This window comes from Pipistrellus hanaki (assembly GCF_964339955.1).
Source record: "Pipistrellus hanaki genome assembly, chromosome: 6".
In the NCBI taxonomy this organism is placed as follows: Eukaryota; Metazoa; Chordata; class Mammalia; order Chiroptera; family Vespertilionidae; genus Pipistrellus; species Pipistrellus hanaki.
The window spans coordinates 74,294,902-74,315,793 of record NC_140508.1 but is presented as its reverse complement, the minus strand read 5'-3'; the positions used below and the strand labels follow the sequence as shown (position 1 = coordinate 74,315,793).

The 20,892-nt window shown below is 51.6% G+C and overlaps 1 protein-coding gene across 3 annotated transcripts in view; it reads left to right on the top strand.

Annotated features, from left to right (window-relative positions):
- The window catches only part of ARK2C (arkadia (RNF111) C-terminal like ring finger ubiquitin ligase 2C), a 67,404-nt gene that overhangs the window by 36,452 nt on the left and 10,060 nt on the right, over positions 1–20,892 (top strand). For 2 of the 3 annotated variants that reach the window (XM_084887363.1, XM_084887362.1), the window contains exons 2-4: positions 15,305–15,620; positions 17,037–17,147; positions 20,166–20,295. In XM_084887363.1, coding sequence (XP_084743489.1) covers positions 15,305–15,620; positions 17,037–17,147; positions 20,166–20,295 — 557 coding nt within the window. Of the gene's footprint in view, positions 1–15,304; positions 15,621–15,809; positions 16,051–17,036; positions 17,148–20,165; positions 20,296–20,892 lie in introns of those variants that run through there. The other variant, XM_084887364.1, reaches the window with a different exon arrangement.

Sequence of the window (20,892 nt, the reverse complement as noted above, 5' to 3'; positions counted from 1 at the left end):
AGCATGAAGTCCATTACCAGGGTCTCTATGGAGACTAGGCCTAAAGCTGTTACCATCAAGGGATCTGGTCCCGGTGACAGGAGAGGTCAAATATCCTAAGGGCAATGACCTCTTCCCCTTGGTGCAGCACTGCTAGGTGGGGTGGGTGCTCACTGTCTTTTTCTCTCTGATTGATCTGACCTTAGGCTTTTGGGATGCTAGGAACTCTGACTTTTAGGGCACCCCCCAGCTCAGCTTGGGACTCCCATCTCTTAGCCTTCACTAGCTCCATTTCTCCTGGTCTCCCTCTTTAGCTCTGACTTTGAGGAATGGGCTGGATGTTTCTGACCTTCATCTTTGTATCTCCTATCCTAAGCCTTGTACTCTGACCATGTGGGCAGTCCCTGGTGCAGTCTTTGTACTTGGGCTCGACCCGTTTTTGCCCACGGGCAGGGACCTGAGTGTCCATTTCTTTGTCCCCAGAAGAGGGACTGGGCAGCGAGCAGGTCGCCAGTGACTAGCTGTGGCTTTATTAAGGATGCTGGCTTTTCCTGGCCCATGAGAAGAGTGTGGTTGGGACTTCGTCTCCTCTCTGACAGATCAAACAGGGAGCCTCAGTCTGTTAATGAACAATTTGTAAGATCCCATGTCACATGCTTTGGGGGAATGAGGAAGAGGAGAGAGGGGAGCAGCATTACCTATATGGTGTCGCTGTGCAGGCTGAGAGTCCAGGGCCATGGGCTAGGAACCTAAGGGGAGGCAAGGGCACAGGAAGCCTGGCCTGGGAACCCAGAACTTGCTTGGTCCTGCTGGGAGGTGAGGACAAAGCTGCTCCACCAGACCCTGTCTGAGGGTGAGGACCTGGGGGCATGGTCCATTTCCCAGGGAGCACTTTCCCTGTTGCACTAGCCCAGGCAGGCCCGGAGCCTCCCAGGCTCCCAGCCATGTGGGCCACACCAGACTCTGTGGGTTAGCAGACCGAATTCCAGCCCAGTCAGAGGGTGTCATGCAGCACTTCGCCTCATGCTCTGCTTTGCCAACCACAGGTGCCACTGAGGACATCTTGTCCTTATTGTGGAATTTTTCACATGTCTCTGTGTCACTCAATTAAGAATGAAGTTTCCTTGTATTTAAATTCTACAATGGATACAAGAAATGAGAGCACAAAAGGACCTGAGCAAATCTCATGCTCTTCTGGACAGGCAGTGATTTGCTCATGGCCACCTGTTACTCAGGGCTGTGCTGTGCCTGGACCACACCCGAGTGAGAGGACAGGGTAGGGGCACAAATGAAGGGAGCTGGGGCCCATTCCATCTGCCATCTTCCCACCAAACCTCTTCAACCAAAGAGCCACCTTCAGGGCTGCCGGTTAAGCTAGCACCAACCAATTCGGCAGCCTTGGTGCACTCAATTGTCTCTGTGGATCTTCCTGGCACCATGGGATGATAGAGGTGAGGGGACCTCGAGGCATTTCTTCCGGTGGTTCCCAACAGAGCAGGAAGGTACATTCGGTGTCCAGGAGTCCATCTAACAACATGCACCTCCTGCCAGAGTCTGGGGCTGCCAGAGTGGGAAGGACTACAGTGCTTAGCCCCTCTATATGGTGGGGCTCTTACTAAGACCTAGTCACACAGAAGATAAATAGAAAACCACAGATCTGATGCAAACTCAGAAAACCTCTCCTTGCTACCCCACCCCCAGAAGCCTTGCTTGGCCTGAACTGTCCTAGGGAGAGACCTCACATGTTGCGAGTCATCCTTTCTTCCCTCCTCCTTTTAAAGAGACTTACCGAGATTTAGCTGCTGCGCAATAAACTGCACCTGTTTAAAGTGTCCACTTCGATGGGTTTTCACCTATGTATGTTCCTGTGACATGTTCATACTAAAAAGTATTCAGTATTTACCTGAAGTTGAAATTTAACTGGCATACTTTACTTTTACTTTCTAACCGGCAACTCTGAGCTCCATCCCCTGAGCTGTAGAGAACGCATGTGTCCCTCTGCCCAGGGACAGCCTTCTGGTGTGTGAAGACACACCCCAGTGCTCCCACGGATATGAGCCTTCCTGTTGTTTCCCCTGGGCTCAATGCCATGAGCTTAATTAATGGTGTTAAGATTGTGTTGGTCTTTTTGAGTCTTGTCCCATGGCTCCTGTTGAGCTTGTCCCGCTCAAAACCCACAGCTCATGTTCACTAGAGGGCCATCAGGCAGGCCTCTCCTCCAGCCCTTAGGCAGAGGTTCCGCAACTAAATCTTCGCTCCTCCGTCTGTGGCAGTGATATATCATTGTTGGTTTGTTCGTAAGTCTAGGCCAGGGGTCCTCAAACTTTTTAAAGTGGGGGCCAGATCACGGTCCCTCAGAGAGCTGGAGGGCCGGACTATATGAACTACTAATTCCTACTGTAACACCTCGGCTGCACTCACTGCCCAAAAAACCTGGCGGGCCGGATCAGACTCCTCTGCGGGCCGCATGTGGCCCGCGGGCCGTAGTTTGAAGACCCCTGGTCTAGGCCATTGGAATCTCATGGCAGCCAGAGTCTCTCACCTTGTCAAACACCTGTCCTTCCCAGATTAGAATCTATTTAGATCTGATAAGCCAGGCAGGCCCGTACATCTTCATTCAAGTAACTGGTGGAAATGTGGACCAGTCCAAAGCTAAGCACAGAGGCCATTAGTGTGCCCTGAAGAGGGCCCTGCTCCCCACCTTCCTTCCTCCCGCTCCCTCCCCTATCTCTTCCTCCCCCTCCTCCCTTTCTGTAGGTTGACATTAATCAACAGTCATTGGGCCAATTCATCCACGTGTAGTATCTATTACCTAGACTACACTTCTCATTTCTATCTATAAACAGTTCATGACAGTCCTCTTCAATGTTCAGATGCATTTGTTTCAGTGAATATCTATTGAATGCGCCCTGGTGCAAGGTGCCAGTCGCCTGTGAACATCAGCTCCATTACTCGCTGGCATTCCTCATGTCCCCACCTGGGTCACCCAGCCACGGAGCTCATTCTTCAGGGAACTCCACTGGCCCTGAGCAATGATCAGCCTCCTCTCGCTCCCCCTCCCCATTAAGGGGTTACAAGCCATTTTAAAAGCCATTAGAAATGAGTCAAGGTGTTTTATACTCCAATCTAAAATTCCTGGATGTCATCTTCTTTCTTCGTGGGAAAATTTAAACACAGTGAGGTCTGAAGTGTCTGGCCTCTGCTGAGCCCCTTGGTTCCTGGAGACCTGCTCCCCCGCCCTCAGCTGACATCTGTGGTCGTCCCCTGTGCGCACAGTGATATAACCTGGCTGGAAGAGGCAGGCTCAGTGAGTGTGCTGGGTAGCTCCCCTACTCTTTTTTAACTTAACCTAATGGATTCTCACTGAGTAATTTGATGCATGTAGGTCAAGGACTGGAGAGAGGGTGACAGAGGGAAACGAACAGGTATTGAGCACTTATGTTGTATCAGACTTACAATGCATTTAGTGCTCATCATATCCTTTCTCCCTCACCAAACTTGGGTTGCCCTGTTTTCAAGTTGGAGGAACGGAGGTTGAGAAGTTAAGTGAGGAGCCCAAGATCACACAGCTAGGATGGCTCTGGGATCCATGCAGAATTCGAGTCCAGCTCTGTGCAGCTTCAAAGTCTGTGTTCTTTCTATTGCCCTCGGAGCTGAGCTGAACTATAAGTATAATATGGCAAAGCCCATTTTGGATGGAGAATGAGGTTCATCATAGAATTCCTTTTAATGTAGGATTTGATTCATATAAAGAGTCTACTGTTTTTGAACACGTCTATTGTGTACAGTATGGCAGACTGGGTTGCTGCTCTCGGGACCCAGAGAAATTGAATGACTTGAGAAGTGTCTGAGCTGGGAGTCAGCAGTTCTTCAGCTCTGAGGGCTCCCCGTGACAGCAGCACCTGTGGGAGGTGCCTGTGGCCAGAGGTAGTCAGCATAGCTGCTGGGAGCCATGGAACTCTATAAGCCAATGGGCTGGCGGCTGGAAGGTGGCTGGCCAGAGTGTGCAGGGCAGTGTGGGACCAGAAGGGAGGTGGGGCCAGTGAGGGGTTCAGCCGTGACCCAGGCTGGGACAGTGAAGGCTGTAGACTCACCAGAGACAGTAGGATGCAGTGGTAGCAGCGAGGAGTGGTTGTGGGAAGTGGTAGAAACAACACAAGTGGGAGAAGGATTGAACAGAGAGGGTGGAAGAGAGAGACAGTAAGAGGGAAGTGCTAGGAAGGTTCCTAGGATCCTGCCTGGACTTGGGTCCAGGTGAACTCTGTACACCCAGGGGTAGGACCGGTGGAGGAGCAGGTGGGAGGGGAAATGAATTTGATTTGGGTGGGTTGGGTCTGAAATGTATATAGGAGAGCTAGGTATAGAGCTTCCTAAGGTGTGGGGCTGGCTGGAGAGATTTGGGATTATAGCTGTGAGTGTAGCCAATGACAGGGCCCACCTTGCCCAGGGTCTCCTGCCAGGCAGAGGCACGTTAGGGACTAGAGCACCAGTATCTGGACCCAGGGAGCTCTGAGTGTCCGGAGCACAAGTGTAGCCACAGGGGGTTGGGCACAGGACCCACCTACAGCAATGAGGCCAGACCTTGAGGTCCCTTATCTCGTCCTGTCCCACACAGGGCTGCCTGCCCTGAGGCAGGGCCTGGCTGGCACCTAGGGGTTGGTAGTGAGGGCAGTTGGCAGCTCCAGCACTAGCCTGTTTGTCTCCAAATCCTGATGCTGATGGGGATGCCCAGGAACAGGGGAGGCAAAGGCAGTTGTCTTTCCTCACATCACCCTCATTCTGTCCCTGAGCAGCCCAGCTCCCCTCTAAAAACGACTATTTATGGAGCTTTTATTTAAGTTTTCTAAAACCTTCTGGAACCTGACTTTTGCCCCTGCCTCTCCCACCTCCTGGGTGGAAATGAGACTAAAATTGCATCCTACCGCATGCAGTTGGGCTTCCTCTGTCTGGCCTTGAATTCCCTGTGTTTGTGATCTATTTGAGGTCCTGGGATCAGTGACAGGCATACTGCCTCCCTCCGCAGGGAGTGAGCAGCCTTTGCCCCTGAGGTTGGGTGGGAGAGTAGCTCTGGCCTAGGCACCCAGCTTCAGACCCACCCAGCCCTCTGGAGGAAGCGCTTTCCCTTCCTTGCAGGGCCCTGACGTTTCCTCAGGCACCTCGGCCGCTAGCTGGTCACTGTGCTTCTCTCTTTGGTACCTACTGTCTTTATGAATCATTCCTGCTCCCATCACCCAACAGGACCATGTAAACCCCTTGGTATTTCCTTCTAGATGGTCTCCCTAGGGTTTTGTTTAGTTTAGTTTTTTTTTTGAAGTGGAAGGTTAATCCTTTCTAATGCAGAGGCCATTTCCAGACCTGTGGCTCCAGCAGAGGCTGGCATGGAAACAAATGACTCACAGCTGTTCTTCATGCCTGGCTTTTAAAGGTCAAGGGCAGGCAAGCACTGGCTGGGAGCTGGCCTTGAGACATATCGGTAACTCCTGCCTGGGAGGAGCATACATCCTGGTGGGGGTGACAGGGAAGACATGTGACATCACAGGCATTACATCATTACAAATGTCACAGGTTCCCAGGGAAAACCTTGCTTATGGAGAAGCATGGGGACTGGTGGCACCTTCAGGAACTAAGGGAGGCAGTGAAGGGGCTAGGGAGCCTTCCTAGGAGAGGTGGGACGGTGACTGAGCTTATCTTGTGAAAGCCCATCTGCCAAGACCATTAGGAACACACCTGCAGCCAAACACAGCAAGCGAGAGCACACCTCAAGGGAAACTGCGGGCACACCAGAGGGGTCATTAAAGGGGGCACTTGGGAGTCTGGGCTGGTGTTATTATAGCATGATCTTAGTCAGAGTTGGTAAACTAGTGACTGCTAGAACAGTTGAAAGTCATATTGTTAGAACACACAAGCCTATTTGGAATAATTGCTGTCAGACCAATTTGTCTGCGGTCTTATCTGGAACCTGTGAGTGTGAGTGAGCTGGTGTCAAAAGAATGTGAGTTTAGATAGTCTGCGCTATGCCCTTCATCTGTTTTAGAAGTCACTGCACAGACCTCTTTGCAAGTTGTGGCTTCTAATTAAAGTCTCAAGTCTCGAACCAGTGCCTAGTGGCCCTGCGGGTACTTCAAGTTTGTCTGAGGGCAGGGTGCTTGCCCTCTCTGTGCCTTGGTTTCCTCATCAGTAAATGAGGATAATAACCATAGCTACACCACAAGTCCAGAGGATTATATGAGGTAACATATGGGAAGCACCTAACCGTGCCAGGCACACAGTGGGTTCAATATAAATGCCAGCCATCTTTATTACTACAAGTCTTTAAGACTGGGAGAAAGAATGTTAATGATTCCACTGCCCCAAGAGAAAGGATTGTCTGCAAGTTTATTTCCCACTTCCAGGAAAGGAAAGGAGGTACTGTGATAGGAGAAACCATGACCAAAGAATGAATGGCAATGAATGAATGAGAGAGAGTTCCAGGTGTTCAGTGTCTTGCCAGTGATATGCCAGCAGCTGTCATCATTCCCACTTCTGTGTACACACACCTGGCTTCCCACAGTTAGGAGGAGAAGGAGGAGGAAGAGGAAGAGGAGGAAGAGGAGGAAGAGAAGGAAGAGGAGAAGGAGGAGGAGGAGGAGGAAGAGGAAGAGCCAGCCAGTTGTGTGTTGTGTGACAAAGGTCAAAACTGCTCAGGCAGTGAAACCGAAAGGCAAACTCACCATTGAGGGCTCTGCTTATGGCCTTCAGCTGAAGGATCCTCATGCTCAGTTTAACAAGGTTCCCTGTGCTAATGGCAGTTTCACCCCAGGAAGGTGCTGGTAGAGCTTACATCTTGGCAGAGAGCTGGAGCCAAGCCTGGAAACACTCAGAGCTATCACCAGGAGCCATCCATGGGCTTTGCCGCGGGGAGGGCCTCCCAGGCAAGCGAATGGAAATCTGTCACAAAGGAATTGTAAACAGTGCCCAGTGAATGGAAGTGCTGCTTGTTCCTCCCACTCTCGTCATTGGCATGGCACATGGTGAACTCACTTTATGCCTCATTTCCTCAATTGTCCAGGTTAATGGAAATGGTCAGTAAGAGCAATCCCTGGATCCTTTACATGTGTCTTTGTAATGTTTACAGGACCTTACACACACACACACACGCACACACACACACACACACTCATTTATCAAACATCTCCTGGGCACCAGGGTGTGTCAGGTGTGGGCTGTGTGGCAGCTGACCAAGACCCTGCCTCCACCTGGGGAAGTGGCTAAGTCAAGGCTCCTGGTAACAAGCACTGGGTGGAAAGTGACAAGTGTCATAGACAAGACAGTCAAAACATGCCCAGTGGATTCAGGCACCCTCTGCTCCCTGCCCCTCCCCACCCCGTGACAGCTCTCTTAGTTTGTGTTCCCTGAGCATTCAATCATTGTGAGAGTTTAAGAAAGGAGTGGACAGCTGCCTGGAGCAGGTGGACTGCGGCCTTGCAGGAGATAAGTTCAGCCCTAGCATTTGCTGGTGTAATGCGGCTACTGGCAAATCGCTTTGGGTTGGGAGAGTTTGCAGAACAATAACTGCTGTGGCATTGGGTGGAGAAAGGAAAGAGACTAGGACCTCTGAGCTTGGTCTTTGTCGATGAGATCTGCCATGTGCCACCATCAATAGGACGCATGTTTCTGGGTCAGCTGCTTCTTTCTCACTCTTGCCATGGGCATTTCTTGCCAAGTCCCCTTTATTACGAGTCTATTCATTTCAACGCACATTTGGTAAGTACCTACTGTGTGTCAGCAGTGAGCCAGAAAGCAGAGGGCCCACCTCATGGAGTTGACATTCTATTGTGTCCCCAACTGTGATTAAGTATCATCCCAGGGAGGGTCACTTGCATGTTAGTGGGGAATCTTGAAAAATTCTTTACATTCCAAAGGGGTGAAGCTCTACTGGTGGAATCCCAGGCATGGGTCAGACATGCAGGGCTGTGCACCAATGTGAACAAGAGGGGTGGGGGTGTGGTTCAAGGAAACCAGATCCAGCCAAGTAGCTAGACATGTCTGAATTATGGCCTGGGCTGGGCCATGGCCTTTCTGTTCCTTTCTCTCAGGTCCTTGGATGCCCACTGGGAGAAGAAGGGGCTGAGGGACCACAGTGTCCAGCCCCCCTGGAATGACATCTGGGATGCCAGGCTCCCTGGGCTAAGAGCCTCTTGTCAGCAGAGTAATTGGATATGACTTGCAGCAGCCTGGGAGCAGAGATATTCAAGCCAGTTATGCTATTTTTAAACGCCCTCTCTTCCCCAAGTGCAGATCTTGAGCTCAGCGGGAGAGAATGGCTCATCTCTGAGCCTGGGGAATCAAAAAGCAGTCCCCCTACCCCCCAGGGTTAAAATCTCCCCACCCCCATCCTTCAAAAATCAGATTTCACATTGGACAGCTGCCCATGAATTTTGCCAAAACCACAGGCCCTAGTTTGGGGAAGGGTAGATTCCAGGGACTGTGGGGTCGAAGGGACATATGCTGGTTTGTGCTGGCTGCCCGGCTGGCCAGAAGTGGGCCCACAGCCCTGGTCCCTTGGTTGCCTGGTAGCACCAGAGGCTCACCACTAAGCCTGCAGGCAAACATGTCCCCGCCTGTATGCTGTCTGTCACAGTCTCTGACTCTTCCTAGCAGCTCACAGCTGCCTGTCAGGCTCTGAAGACAGTGGGAGTCCGGGCAGAGAGCAGGCTCCCTCCTGTCATATGTCTCTCTGGGAGCTGAGCCCCAGGCTGAGCGCAGCCTGGGAGGGTGGGGAGGGCTCCTGGGAGGCCAGCACTCTGTCAGTGCTAATGAGGCTGCCTCCTTGTTTCTTCTCACTTGCTGCGCTTCCTCTTCCCTGTCCGTACCCGCCCCCCCCCCCCCCCCCCCCCCCCCGTGGCTGCAGCCTCTGGCTGAGGGTCCTCTAAGCCACAGTTTGACTGTGAAATAGTCCCTCTCTAAGAGACCCTGGGAAGACAGGAAGGGCAATTGCTGCTGGTGCTGACGACCCCGCACTCTTGGAGAAGGGCAAGGAGCTGGCCTGGAAATAGAGGTGCTATGAGCTGCCAATGCAGTGAACGCCTCCTGCTCCAAATGTCACACCTGTGGGCTAATCACTTGCCTTGTCAGAGAGGAGCACACGGAGGCTCAAAGAGAGCTTTTGGCCAAGTTCACTGGCAGATCCTCCCAGTTTCCCTGACGAGGATCTTCAAAATACCCCAGAAGTCCCAAGGCTTTGGGTGCAAAGAATGAGGGATGCTTCAACTGCAAGCAACACAGCCCCTTCTCTCCCCACCCCCAAGAAGCTGGAGGTGTTCTGGGTGTCTTCCTGCCTTGGCCAGAAGACCTGGGCTCTGTGGCATGCTCTTATGTTTGTTGCTTCTGATGACAGGCCTTGAACTCAGTTTTCAAAATTGTTTGGTTCAAACATGCCAGCTGGGCAGTCTGCCAGGACCTCTTCTCTCTGGAGTGGGGTTAGAATAAGGTGGCTGTCGGACCCTTTCCAAGGTTGAACTGTTGCTCAAGTTCAACCCAGAGCATCTTCTATAAAAGCAGCATCACTCAAGCCCAGCCTTAGCCAGATGTGGTGACATCTGAGGGGCCCTGGGGGGACCCTCTTCACCCCAAAGTATGCCTGTCCCATGGAGCCTGAGTTCCCCCCCATGTCAGGGGCCTTCCTCTGGCCTTCTGAGTAGTCCTGAGTGATGGGCGCTAAGGGGAGCAGAGGCCACACTCCAGCTTTGGATACTACAGAGCTCTGGAGCTGACCCCAGATTCATCTTGTGTTAGCCAGGGCCTTGGATGGGTGATAGCAGGTTGTGTACTTTCTTTGCATTTCAGTTAATTTACCTTCTAATGGGGAAAGAAGGAGAGTTGAAATTTGGGGAGAAGAAGTGAAGACAGCTGTGGGAGGCCCTGGGAACCTTCGGAGGTGGGAGGATGAGGAAGGAACAGAACAGCACTGGAGATTGACCAGTTTCCACTCTGCTATACTTACATTTTTATTATTTTATTTTTAAGCTACTAAATGTATTTGAAAAACCATATAATATATGCACATGGTACAAAAAGATGTAAGTATGTGGAGAAAACCATATTTCTCTTCCTCTGCTGCCCCAGCTGCCAGGTTCCCTCATTAAGGGGAACTGTTATCAGATATCAGGGACCTTGGATGGGAGAGTCAGGGTGCCCAGGGTGACACCAGCTGGCTATGCAAGGCTGGGGATTGTCCTCAGCCCTTTTGACTTTGCTGTTGGCATTTTCTCTGCTAATTAACATGTCATGAGGGCGGAGAGGAGGAAAAGCTCGAAACAATAGATTTATCTATTTGCCAGCACATCTGGGGAAAGGCTGTGTGTGCGAGGACAAAATAGGCCAAAAATCAGTGCTTCGCGTTCTCAAGGAAACACCTAACTGAGGGTTTAAATTCTCTGTCTCTATTGCTGATGAAAGCTCTGAGAAATCAAGGCTCAACTGCAAACCCTCATGGAATAACAGGCAGAGAGAGAGAGAAGAGGCATTTAAAGCTCTCTGGCTTTGTGGGGGGGAGGGTGACTAAGAGACATGGCTGTGGTTAGGGATTCATCCATCCATCTGCCTAGTAAGTGTGCAGTGAGCACCCCAATCCCATCCAGCCCTCTCTTGAGGGTGCTCTGGAGGCTGCAGGGAGAAAAGACAAGGATTTTGCTCTCCAGACATCCAGACTCACATTCAAAACAATAAGAGCATGACTCAAAATTGAGTCTGTACCTCAATAAATGGCAATTAGCTTTTCCATAGCAATCACTCCAAAGCTTGGCTTTAAGACAACAACCATTTATTCAGCTCACAATTCAGTGGTTGATAATTTGAGTTGGGCTCAAAGAATTCAGTTGGAAAGTTGGTCTTTTTTTTTTTTTAATATATATTTGATTGATTTTTTTTTTTTTTTTTTTTTTTTTGCAGAGAGGAAGGGAGAGGGATAGAAAGTTAGAAACATCGATGAGAGAGCAACATCGATCAGCCGCCTCCTGCACACCCCCTACTGGGTGTGTGCCTGCAACCAAAGTACATGCCCTTGATCAGAATCGAACACGGGACCCTTGAGTGTGCAGGCCAATGCTCTATCCATTGTGCCAAAAACGGTTTCGGCAGGGAAGTTGGTCTTATTTAGTTTTATCTGGACTGATATATCTATATCCTTGATGATCATCTGGGACAGTTTATCTCTGTTGCACATGGTCTCATTCTCCAGGAGGTTAGCCTGGGCTTGTTTATATCGTAGAGACAGAGGAAGAGAGAGAGAGAGAGAGAGAGAGAGAGAGAGAGAGAGAGAGAGAGAGAGAGTGGGAGGGAGGGAGGGAGGGAGGGAGGGAGGGAGAGAGAGAGAGAGAGAGAGAGAGAGAGAGAGAGAGAGAGAGATGCTTAATCTAAACCACTGACTTCCTCCTGAACAATTTCTGGTTCCAGAATTCTGTTACTGGACCATGTATCTCTGTTGTCCCTGGGTTCACCCCAGGAGTAGGAAGCCAGCCAGGGTGCTTCTCTTGGCAAGGAACCCTGGGGTGGCTCATTGCAGGGTGCCCTGGGCACTCTCCCCTGCGTGTCTTGATGGGGACAGAGGGGACATGTGAGGAGTGGGTATTCTCTTTGCCCCATCTCTGCAGCCAGCCCTGAGCTGGGCCCAGAGGAGGATGAGAAACATCTGCCCCCTGTGAGGCACCTCCACAGATGTCTTACAGTGTCCCCTGCAGGCAGGCAGGTGAGGCCAGTTCTGAGACACCTCTACTCTGCCTTTCCCAGGCAGCTTCTCTTTCCTCCCTCCTCTCTTTCTCTCTCCTTCTTGTTATTTCCTTTCTGCTCTCTCTTCTCTCGCCTGCCTTTCTGTTTCCTCTCTCAGTATTTCATTCGATGTCCTACCTCACTTCCTTCTCTGTCACACACACACACACACACACACACACACACACACACACACACACCCCAGGGTGTTAGACTGAGGTGGCCATGAGCAATAACAGTTGGGAATCTAATTTAATTGCCTCTGGCTTCCTCTGAGAGCAAATGGATACCCTCCCACTGATGTGATTTGATTTCAGGGGCCAGGGGAGGCCGGGACTCCCACAGTGGCCAGACTCACTGGCTGCTGTCTGAAATCCCACCATCAGAACTTCATGATGTCTTCTTGCTAAAACATAACAGCTCCCGAGAAAAGCCACTGTCTAAATGTTTTTCCATGGCAATTCAGAGTGGCCCTGAGAGCCAGGCTGGAGCAGAGCAGAGGCACACACAAGAACTTGTAGTTCTCATGGGGAAACAGGAGGTGGACGACGATGTTACCCTCGGTCCTGTCCACAGTGTTCACAGGGTCTTTGCATAAGTGGAACATGTCTTGCAAACCTCAGGAGCAGGAGGCCCAGTTCAAGTGGCTTTCTGAACTCGGTCTGCCCATTTGGGGTACCAAGCAATGTTATTGTGAGTGCCCCACCACTTCATGAGCATTGTTGGGGTTTGGAGATTGGCTTTTTAAAAAAAATGCACTTGAGTTTTTATAGAGAATACTAGAGGCACAGTGCACAAAATTCATGCATGGTGTGGGGGGTGGTCTCCTCAGTCCACAACCTGTACCCTCTCCAATCCAGGACTCCTCAAGGGATGTCAGACTGCTGGTTTAGGCTCAATCCTGGGGATCGAGCCTGCACATGCTCAAACTGGAGGGTTAGGTCCTGCACATGCTCAAACTGGAGGGTTAGGCCCAACAGACTGATAGCCGGAGAATGAGTGGGACAGGAGTGGGAAGAAACCATAGGGCTTCCCTGCAGGGAAGGAAAGGGAGAGGCAGAGGCCTCGGGCCCAGGGCTTCAGGCAGGTGGGTGGAGATGACAGTGACGAGGTCCCGAGTTTCTGGAAGGTTCACTGACAGAGGGGAGATTTGAGTCTATGCCTTCCCTAAAAGCCAATTGTCCATGGGAGGGAGAGGGCAGAGCCAGGGAACTAGGGCACTTAATGAAGCGAGGGGACCTACAAAGGAGGAGGGTGGTGCAGAAAGGGTCCAGGACACCCAGAGGACACAGGCCCACCTGGGGTTTCCTCTGGACTGAGGATGAGGGGAAGAGTCAAGGGGTGCAGAGGAGCCTCAAGGGGGAGGAGCAGGGGCCAGGCCAAGAAGTGAGAATGTCAGAGACGGTAACCCAGGCAGAGCCATGAGGCTTAACCAAGGCCTCTCCAGAGCAGGGAGCCTCCTCAGCAGTGGGAATAATCTAGCTGTCTTCTAATCTGAACAGTGCGGTCACCCCAAAATAAAGTGGCTTCCTTCTCAAGACTCCAGGGCTGAGAGCAACCACTTCGAAGCCCTTGGGTAAAGAGAAAAGGGAAGAATGGGATGCATTGTGGGGCAAGGACCAGGGTCCCTGTGGCAGACCCACCCATCAACTAGGGCCAAATTGCCCCCTTACTCCCAGGGATGTGGGATCCTGGGAGAGGAAGGTGGGAACCAAACCCTTGCGGAATCCAGGGAAGTCAGTCTGGCATGTCCCATCCTCCCCAGGCCAGTTCTCAGGGTGTCAGGTTCCCCGCTGTCACTCAGCTCACTGACCCAGCATCACTCTCCCTCCCAGGTGGAGGCAGAACAGGCCTTGGGAAGGGGTAGGGGGTTGGGGGAGGACAAAGGCCCCAGGATGGTGTGGGAGAGAGGGTGGTGGGGGACAGCTAGCTGGCAGGGACACATTTTATGGCAGGCGCTATGGTCAAAAGATCTCACTCAGTGAAGGCGAGAACTGGCTCTGTCTCATCCACCTATAACCCTGGTGTCCAGCACAGACCTTAATGCATAGCCAAAACATGCTGGCTGAGTGAATGAATGGATGGATGAGTGAATGAAATGAACAGTTGGACATGTAGGAAGTAGCATCTTGCTAAGCCTTGGCAGTATGCAAAACAGCTGCCTCCCAGTGTTCAGCACTGGTTTGCGTGATGGCAGAGGAGCAAATGCAACCAAAGGAGCTGGAAACCCTTCTGACAGAGACGGGAATTCTTTTAATAAGTGTCGGGGCCCAGTTTCAAGTCCAACATGGACTGGGGTGGCCCAGTCCACGAGATGGTCAATGCAAATCACAACCCACTACCCCAGAAATTTAAGTGGTTTCAGAGCCAGAACAAAACCCCCTAACCAAGGAAGGTGGCGGGGGGGGGGGGGGGGGGGGTGTCTTAGGGCCTTGGTTGTAAACCATGCATAGTTTCTTTCAGTTCATGAGTCAGACATTCTCCTAATCCTAATATATAGGATTAGGCTCAGTTTCCCCACAAAATGCCAGGGTGAGGAGTCCCAGACTGCTTCTCATGACTTGTTCTCAGCTTCACCCTCTCTCCTGCCTTCTGCAGTAGCCACCACCTCCAATCCCTGACCCTTCAAGCAAGATCCCCACTCACCTTCCTGCTGAACACCCCTTTGGTTAGAACTTAGTTTCTGGTTTCTCATCTCTGCTAATTCCCCATCTGCTTTCCAGCTTCCAAAAATCTGTAGACACCTGTTGCCTGCTCATGTCACCTCTCCTGTTCCCTCTGTCCTTGTCTGTTTACCTGCTCTTTGCCCCTTTGCTCTCATTTCAGCGGGGTTTGGAGAGGAGCTGAAGCTGCAGAGTTTAGCAGGAAGCCTTCCTGCCTGGCCGAGTCCCCTTCCCGGCCTCCCCGAGGCCTGCAGTGCCGGGAACTACATGTGTGCTCCTGGGGAATTTACAAGGCCTGCTTGTCATGGAGCTCAATTTTATTTAGCAAAGTGACGGAGACCCTGTTAGATGTTGCCTGAGCCCAGCTTATTCCTAGAAATGGTTGCTTTTAAATAAATTATAATATTAGAACATACTATTTAATTATATTTGAGTGGTTAGTTTTTTTTCTTCTTCTTAAAACTTCATAGAAAACAACTTCTGGTTGTTTTCTCTTTGGAAACGAGGGTCCCATGGGCTAGCCAAGGCTTCAGGGGAGCTCAGAGCTTGGCGAGGCCGGACACACTGTTCTCCATGTGGCATCTATTAGAAAAGGCGGTGAGGTGAGAGGTTGCGCGGGAGGCATCTAATTCAAGAAAGCCAGTCTGCTTCAGGGACCTTAAAACCTCTTTCACCAGTGTGTTAATTTTTTTACAGGATGCTTAAAGAAAGCACCCCTTTCTCCTCCAACATCGAAGGCACGGGGTCTTTCCTTGGTGTATTCAAGATGACCATGTGGACATAAAAGCAATGACCTTGCTTTTGAAGGTCTGGAGTGTCAGCAGCTGCAGGAAGTCCTCAGGGTGGTGGCAGCATCTGCAGGGGAGGGACGCAGCGCTGATCCTCACCAGGTCTTCTCTCTGTCCTTGCCTCTCCAGGTGCCCCCTTTCAAAGGTCTCAGCATCCGCACGCTACCTCCTGCCGCCACTTCCACCTGGGCCCCCTGCAGCCGCAGCAGCTCGCTCCCGACTTTCCCCTGGCCCACCCCGTGCAGTCACAGCCGGGCCTCAGCGCCCACATGGCCCCGGCCCACCAGCACAGCGGCGCCCTGCACCAGTCCCTGACCCCGCTGCCCACCCTGCCGTTCCAGGATGTCACAGGTCCCTCCTTCCTACCTCAGGCCCTGCACCAGCAATACCTCCTGCAGCAGCAGCTCCTGGAAGCCCAGCACCGCAGGCTCGTCTCGCACCCCAGGTGGGAGCTTCCTGGTGGCCAGTGGGGCTGGGGTGGGACCAAGGGCAGTCACTATGCAGCCCCTAAGTGGGCCTGTGCCCGGGCAGCGTTTGCTCAGTTAGATGAGAGGGATTTGTTTAGGCCGTGGGAGCTCTCTTGACTCAACACGTGGTCAGTGTGCATCCCTGTTACATTGCCCAGGTAGGGACGGGAGCAGGGCAGCCGGTGGTCACTGATGCCTGCAGTGGAAGTTTGCACCTGGGGGGCGATTTGACAGGGCACCCTCCATGTCCTCACTAGCGTCCTGATCACCTGGTTCTAAGACCCAAGATCCCGAAGGAATACCCAAAGGACATGCTGGCTCCGTCCTGCCTTCCACGAGCGCCTGGTCTGTTGGCGAGACCAGCTATGAACCAAATGGAGAGAAAAGTCAGATGTCACTAATCTAAAGGTCTGAAGGAGCCTCAACTGTCAAGAGAAAGAGTTGGAGTAGCTCAGTGGCTCTCAAGCTTCTGTGTTGATGGTTATGACTATTGATACTTATTCAAAATTAAAACAGAGATTTAAAAAATACTTATTAATTCATTTGAAGATAACCACAGGACTCATTATATGTTAACACCAATAATATATTTCTGCAAAATAGTTATATATTAACGTGGTAAGAAGAGTGACCCTTTTCCTTTTTTATTTAGAACATACTTGTAAATCTCTCCAATGCCTGGCTTAATAGAGGACAACTGTGTTCTCATGTGTTGCAAATCACATGTCACATAGCTACTGGAAATCTCCAGTGCTCACCTGTGAGGGAATGAAAAAGGAAAGAACATCATAGAATGATTATGAACATAGTTTTGAGCTCATAGCTATGGAGGATTCCCAGGGGGCTGCGGCACACTTTAATAATCTTTTGGCTAGATGATCTCTAAGGCCATAAGCATCCATAGCTGTAGGGGTGAGTGCTGTATGGGAGCAGAGGGAGGAGGGGTCACCATGACTAGATTGTTCAGGGAGGCCTTCCTGTAGGAGGTGGCTGTCAAAGCGGGGAAGAGTGTGAAGAAGGGTCAAGGAGAGAAGAGCATGGGGGAGCAGAGGGTGCACAAAGGTGGGCGAGCCTACAGGAGGCAGATCTGAGTGTCCTGAAGATAGCCCACCAAGGTCCATGGAAGTGGAGAGGGAGAAGAAAAGCCTGGGAGCCTGGGAGGGGCAGGTGACCTGCAGCAGACAAACCCAGGAAGAGGCCTCAGTACAGTGGACAGCCGGAGAGAACAGGAATGTGTGAGTTACTGGCTGCTGTCCAGCTGGGAAGCTTCCTCAGAGTTTGGGAGGAGGGGCAAAGCTCCTGCTCGGAAGGCTGGCTGGGACTGCTCAGAGCTGCTGGGCTCTGGGCTGGCCTGGGCAGCCCTGACACCATGGCCTCCTTCCCTTCCGGTGCAGGCGGAGTCAGGAGCGCGTGTCTGTCCACCCCCACCGACTCTACCCCAGCTTCGACTTCGGCCACCAACTCCAGACACCTCAGCCCAGGTATTTGGCTGAGGGCACTGACTGGTGAGTCTTTCTGGTCCCTGGGAGAGGGATGGAGGGTGAATGGCCTTGCCCAACCCATGGAGTTTCTGTTTCCTTCCCTTGAGTGGTGCAGGAGACCTGGTCCTCAAGCCCCAGGCTGTGCCCCTGTCCCCAGCCACTCTCAGGGCCAAATGGTCCCCACGGGTCCTGGTCCTGACAGTTAGCTCAGATGTGGTTGGGTGCCCATGTGCCCACATAAGGCTCAGGGCTCCTGCTCCTGCAGGGGAGATGGGGGCAGAGATACAAAACATTTCCTAAGCTCAATGAGGGCTAGGAAGCAGTGGCGCTTGGGAGAAGGGCAGAAAGAAGAGTCAGAGAAGGCTTCATGGAGAGGATGAACCTCAAGAGACCCACAGAGAAGAGCCAGGGCATACCAGCAAGGAGATAGCCAGCCAGATCGGAGACAAGGACTCGGGGAGAAGCTGGGGAGAGGGGTTGAGGTGGTATAGGCGCTGGGCCTCTGTGAAGGCTTCCTGATATCCTGCATGCGGGATGGAGGTCTTCATTGCCCTGGGATGTAGTGTTGCTTGGTTTTGGATCCTGGGTCACAACATATGTTCTGTTCTAGCTAGGAGAGGGCTGATCTAAACTCAGGTTGGATGTGAACTCCCAAACACTTGAAAAACTCATGCAGTTCCCTGAAGTAGTTAGAGGTAAAGGGTGTCATGCCTGAAACTTATTTTTAAATCATTCAGGAAAAAATTCATAGAGAAGTGTAAGGAAGGGGGTGGGGTTAGAGGGAGGGAGAAAGGGAGGGAGAGAGAAAGATAGAGAGAGAGAGAGAGAGAGAGAGAGAGAGAGAGAGAGAGAGAGAGAGAGAGTAAAATAGTAAACCATTACCACTTGGGGAATCTGGGTGAAGGGTATCCAGGGATTTTTTTGTGCTATTCTTACTTGGAGGCAAAAAACTTTTTTTTTTAAAGAACGTAGAAACAAATATACAAAATAACAGAAAAGCCTCAACGGGAAGGATAGACTAAACACAAAGATGTGCAGTTGTGCCATTTCTCAGCCAGTTAGTCACGCAGATTGGCTTAGTCCAGGGTTGCTTTGGGAGCAACCTAGGCCTGGCACCTAGGAATGATTCCAAAGGATAGCTCTGGTTGATTGACGGCCAACAGTGCTCCCAAGACAGGAAATGGTTGTTTCAACCTGCTCTGTTACCCCCAGCCCCTGCTGGCTCTCAGGTACACTCTGTCACATTGAACACTCCCCGGAAAGACAGATTGCACGGCAGCCGAATTGAGCTCAGCCTTTTCTAATTAGCAAATTCAAATCAGGGAGATTTAATTGCAGTTTGGATTGAATTCTGTCCCTCAGCATCCAGTCAATCCAATCTAATTCAATCCGGTCCACATGGGCACCCAGAGCCCTTGCACACCCTGAACAATCCGAGCAAACACACGGGGGCCAATGTGGCGAGTGGGACTGGACAGTTGACACAGGTGAGAGTCCCGGAGAGAAGTCAGGAGGAGCATCCGGGCACTGCCCTTGGCCACTCTGATTATTTAGCCAAATCTCCTCCCCTTCCTTCCTCCTTTCAATCCCTCTGCATTCCTGACCCCTGCTGGTCTGGGGAAGCATGGAGGCTGAGGCCCAGAGGCTGGTCCGTGCCCCAGCAGGGGATGCTGGGAGGCCCCTGTCCTGAGCCCACCTGAGCCCACTCCTGGGTCCTTCCTCCCTGCTCAGCCCCCACTTCCCAAGTAGGCAACCCTTTCTCCTTCCTTTAATTAGCTCTGCTCCACAAGGGCCGGCCTCCTGTGAGTGACAGAGGCGTTTAGTACTTGTGATCATGCTGATGGCATCCTGCCCCCTTTTCCAGGGAGGCCTCTCCTGCCAGGAGAAGCACGGTCTGGAAATGAGATGGCAGGAAATGAATTCTAGGAGTGTTACTACCACCTCTGCAAGGAACCCTGGGGTGGGAGTGGGGGGCGAGGGGAGGAGAGTGTCTGGAACCCCTTTTCCGTTAGAGAAGCATCAGAAACCACTGAATTCTGCCCTAAATTCTTTCAGGAATTAAGACACCTCATCTGCCCTTGTCTAGCCCCAGCCTTTTCCTCTTCCTTGAGGATATTTTAGTGCCACTCAAGCAGCTTCTGTCAACCCTTTCTGGCCCTGGCCTGATAACCTGACCCTGACTTTGAGCCACCACTCCCGTGTCTCCATCCTTATCACGCTCCCACTTTTATTTACTAGTTTTCAAAATGAGGAGTTGGCTCCTTAGCATTCTTCAAAGGGACCAGTCTTCTTTAGGGTCGCCTTGTGGATTTGTACCTGTCAGATGTGTTTCAATCTATTGCAGTTACACTCATTGATATGCAAATTCTCCAAACTCTGGCCAGTTCCCACCTCCTCAGGATGGTTTTGATATGACCCTGGTAGTGTGTTCAGTTACGATAAAATGTTTCGCTCAAACTCATTTTGCACATTTCATGCTCCAGACCTGAAATTAGCCATTTCCCCAAGGAGCCCTGGTTCCTTTTCAGAAGCATGAATGGATCGATTTTTAAGGAAAATAAGTTTTCCTATGCTTTTAGGAGCGGGGTGGGGGTGGGGTCCAGGGTAACAGGTCCCGATGCACAGAAGCTGAGGCCCTCTTCTCTTGTTTGCTCCAAGTGGTTAAAGTATGGCCTCTACCCCCTCCAGTCTATTTGGACCTTGTCTTTGCTTTGAATCCCTGACTAGCTCTATTTGGATTTTTCTTTTAGCATTTCCCTTGGGGGGCGGGCTGTGTGTCCTGGAAGGGTGCTTAGGTGCACTCATTTCAAAAAGTTATACGGGGTCTTGACTATTCTAGCCCCTTCAGACCTTACAAAGCCCTTTCTTCTCTGAGTCTCATTTATGTCTGTTAAGAGAGGGGACGGGTGACGGAGGTCCAGTTTCTTGCAGTTCTGGCAGTTTGTGACTCTGGTTCTCCACCATGGGCTGGATGTCTGAGGTCCCTTCTGTAACCTGATGGCTGAGTACCCCCTGTGGCTCACTGTGGCCATGTCCCCGCAGGGATCTCAGTGTGGACGCCAGCTTGAGCCCTGCTCAGTTCCAGGTGCGGCCCATCCTTCAGCACTATCAGCATTACCTAGCGACGCCTCGAATGCACCACTTTCCCAGAAACTCCTCCTCCACGCAGATGGTGAGTGGGGGGCTCTGCCAGGAATGGACTCCTGTTGTTTTTTGGGGGACACAGTGGGCTGAGGCCTGCAGCTCCTTGTGTCCTGCTCCCTGTGTCCTGTTTCTCTGTGTGTATTGCTCCCAGGCAGGCCAACTGCTCCCCTCCCCTCCCAACTCTTACTCCCACTCTGACTTGAGAGCACCTGTTGCACTAGAAGCTCAGCTGCAAGGACTGGGTGGGGCAATGGAGGGTGGAACGGGTTGTTGCAGGTGTGGGGAAAGGCTCAGGGCTAATAGCAAGCAGGGTGGTCTCTGGAACCTGTATGACTTGCACTTAGTTAATTTCTCAGGGTCAGTACCTGCGTGGTTGTTAATTTACTTATCTGTGAAATGGGATGAAGACACCTGCCTGGCCTACCTCACAGGGCTGGTGTGAGGAACATAAGAGACCCAAGGGGTGGCCTGGCTGCTGATCCAGTTAGCTTCCTGCAGGAGGCTGGCTTCTCCTCACTGCAGGGCACTGAGTCTGCCAAAGGACCAGGTTCCCTTTGGGGGCATTACAAGCTGCATGGAATGAAGGTGAAGATGTTTCATTAAACTAACAACAACAACAACAACA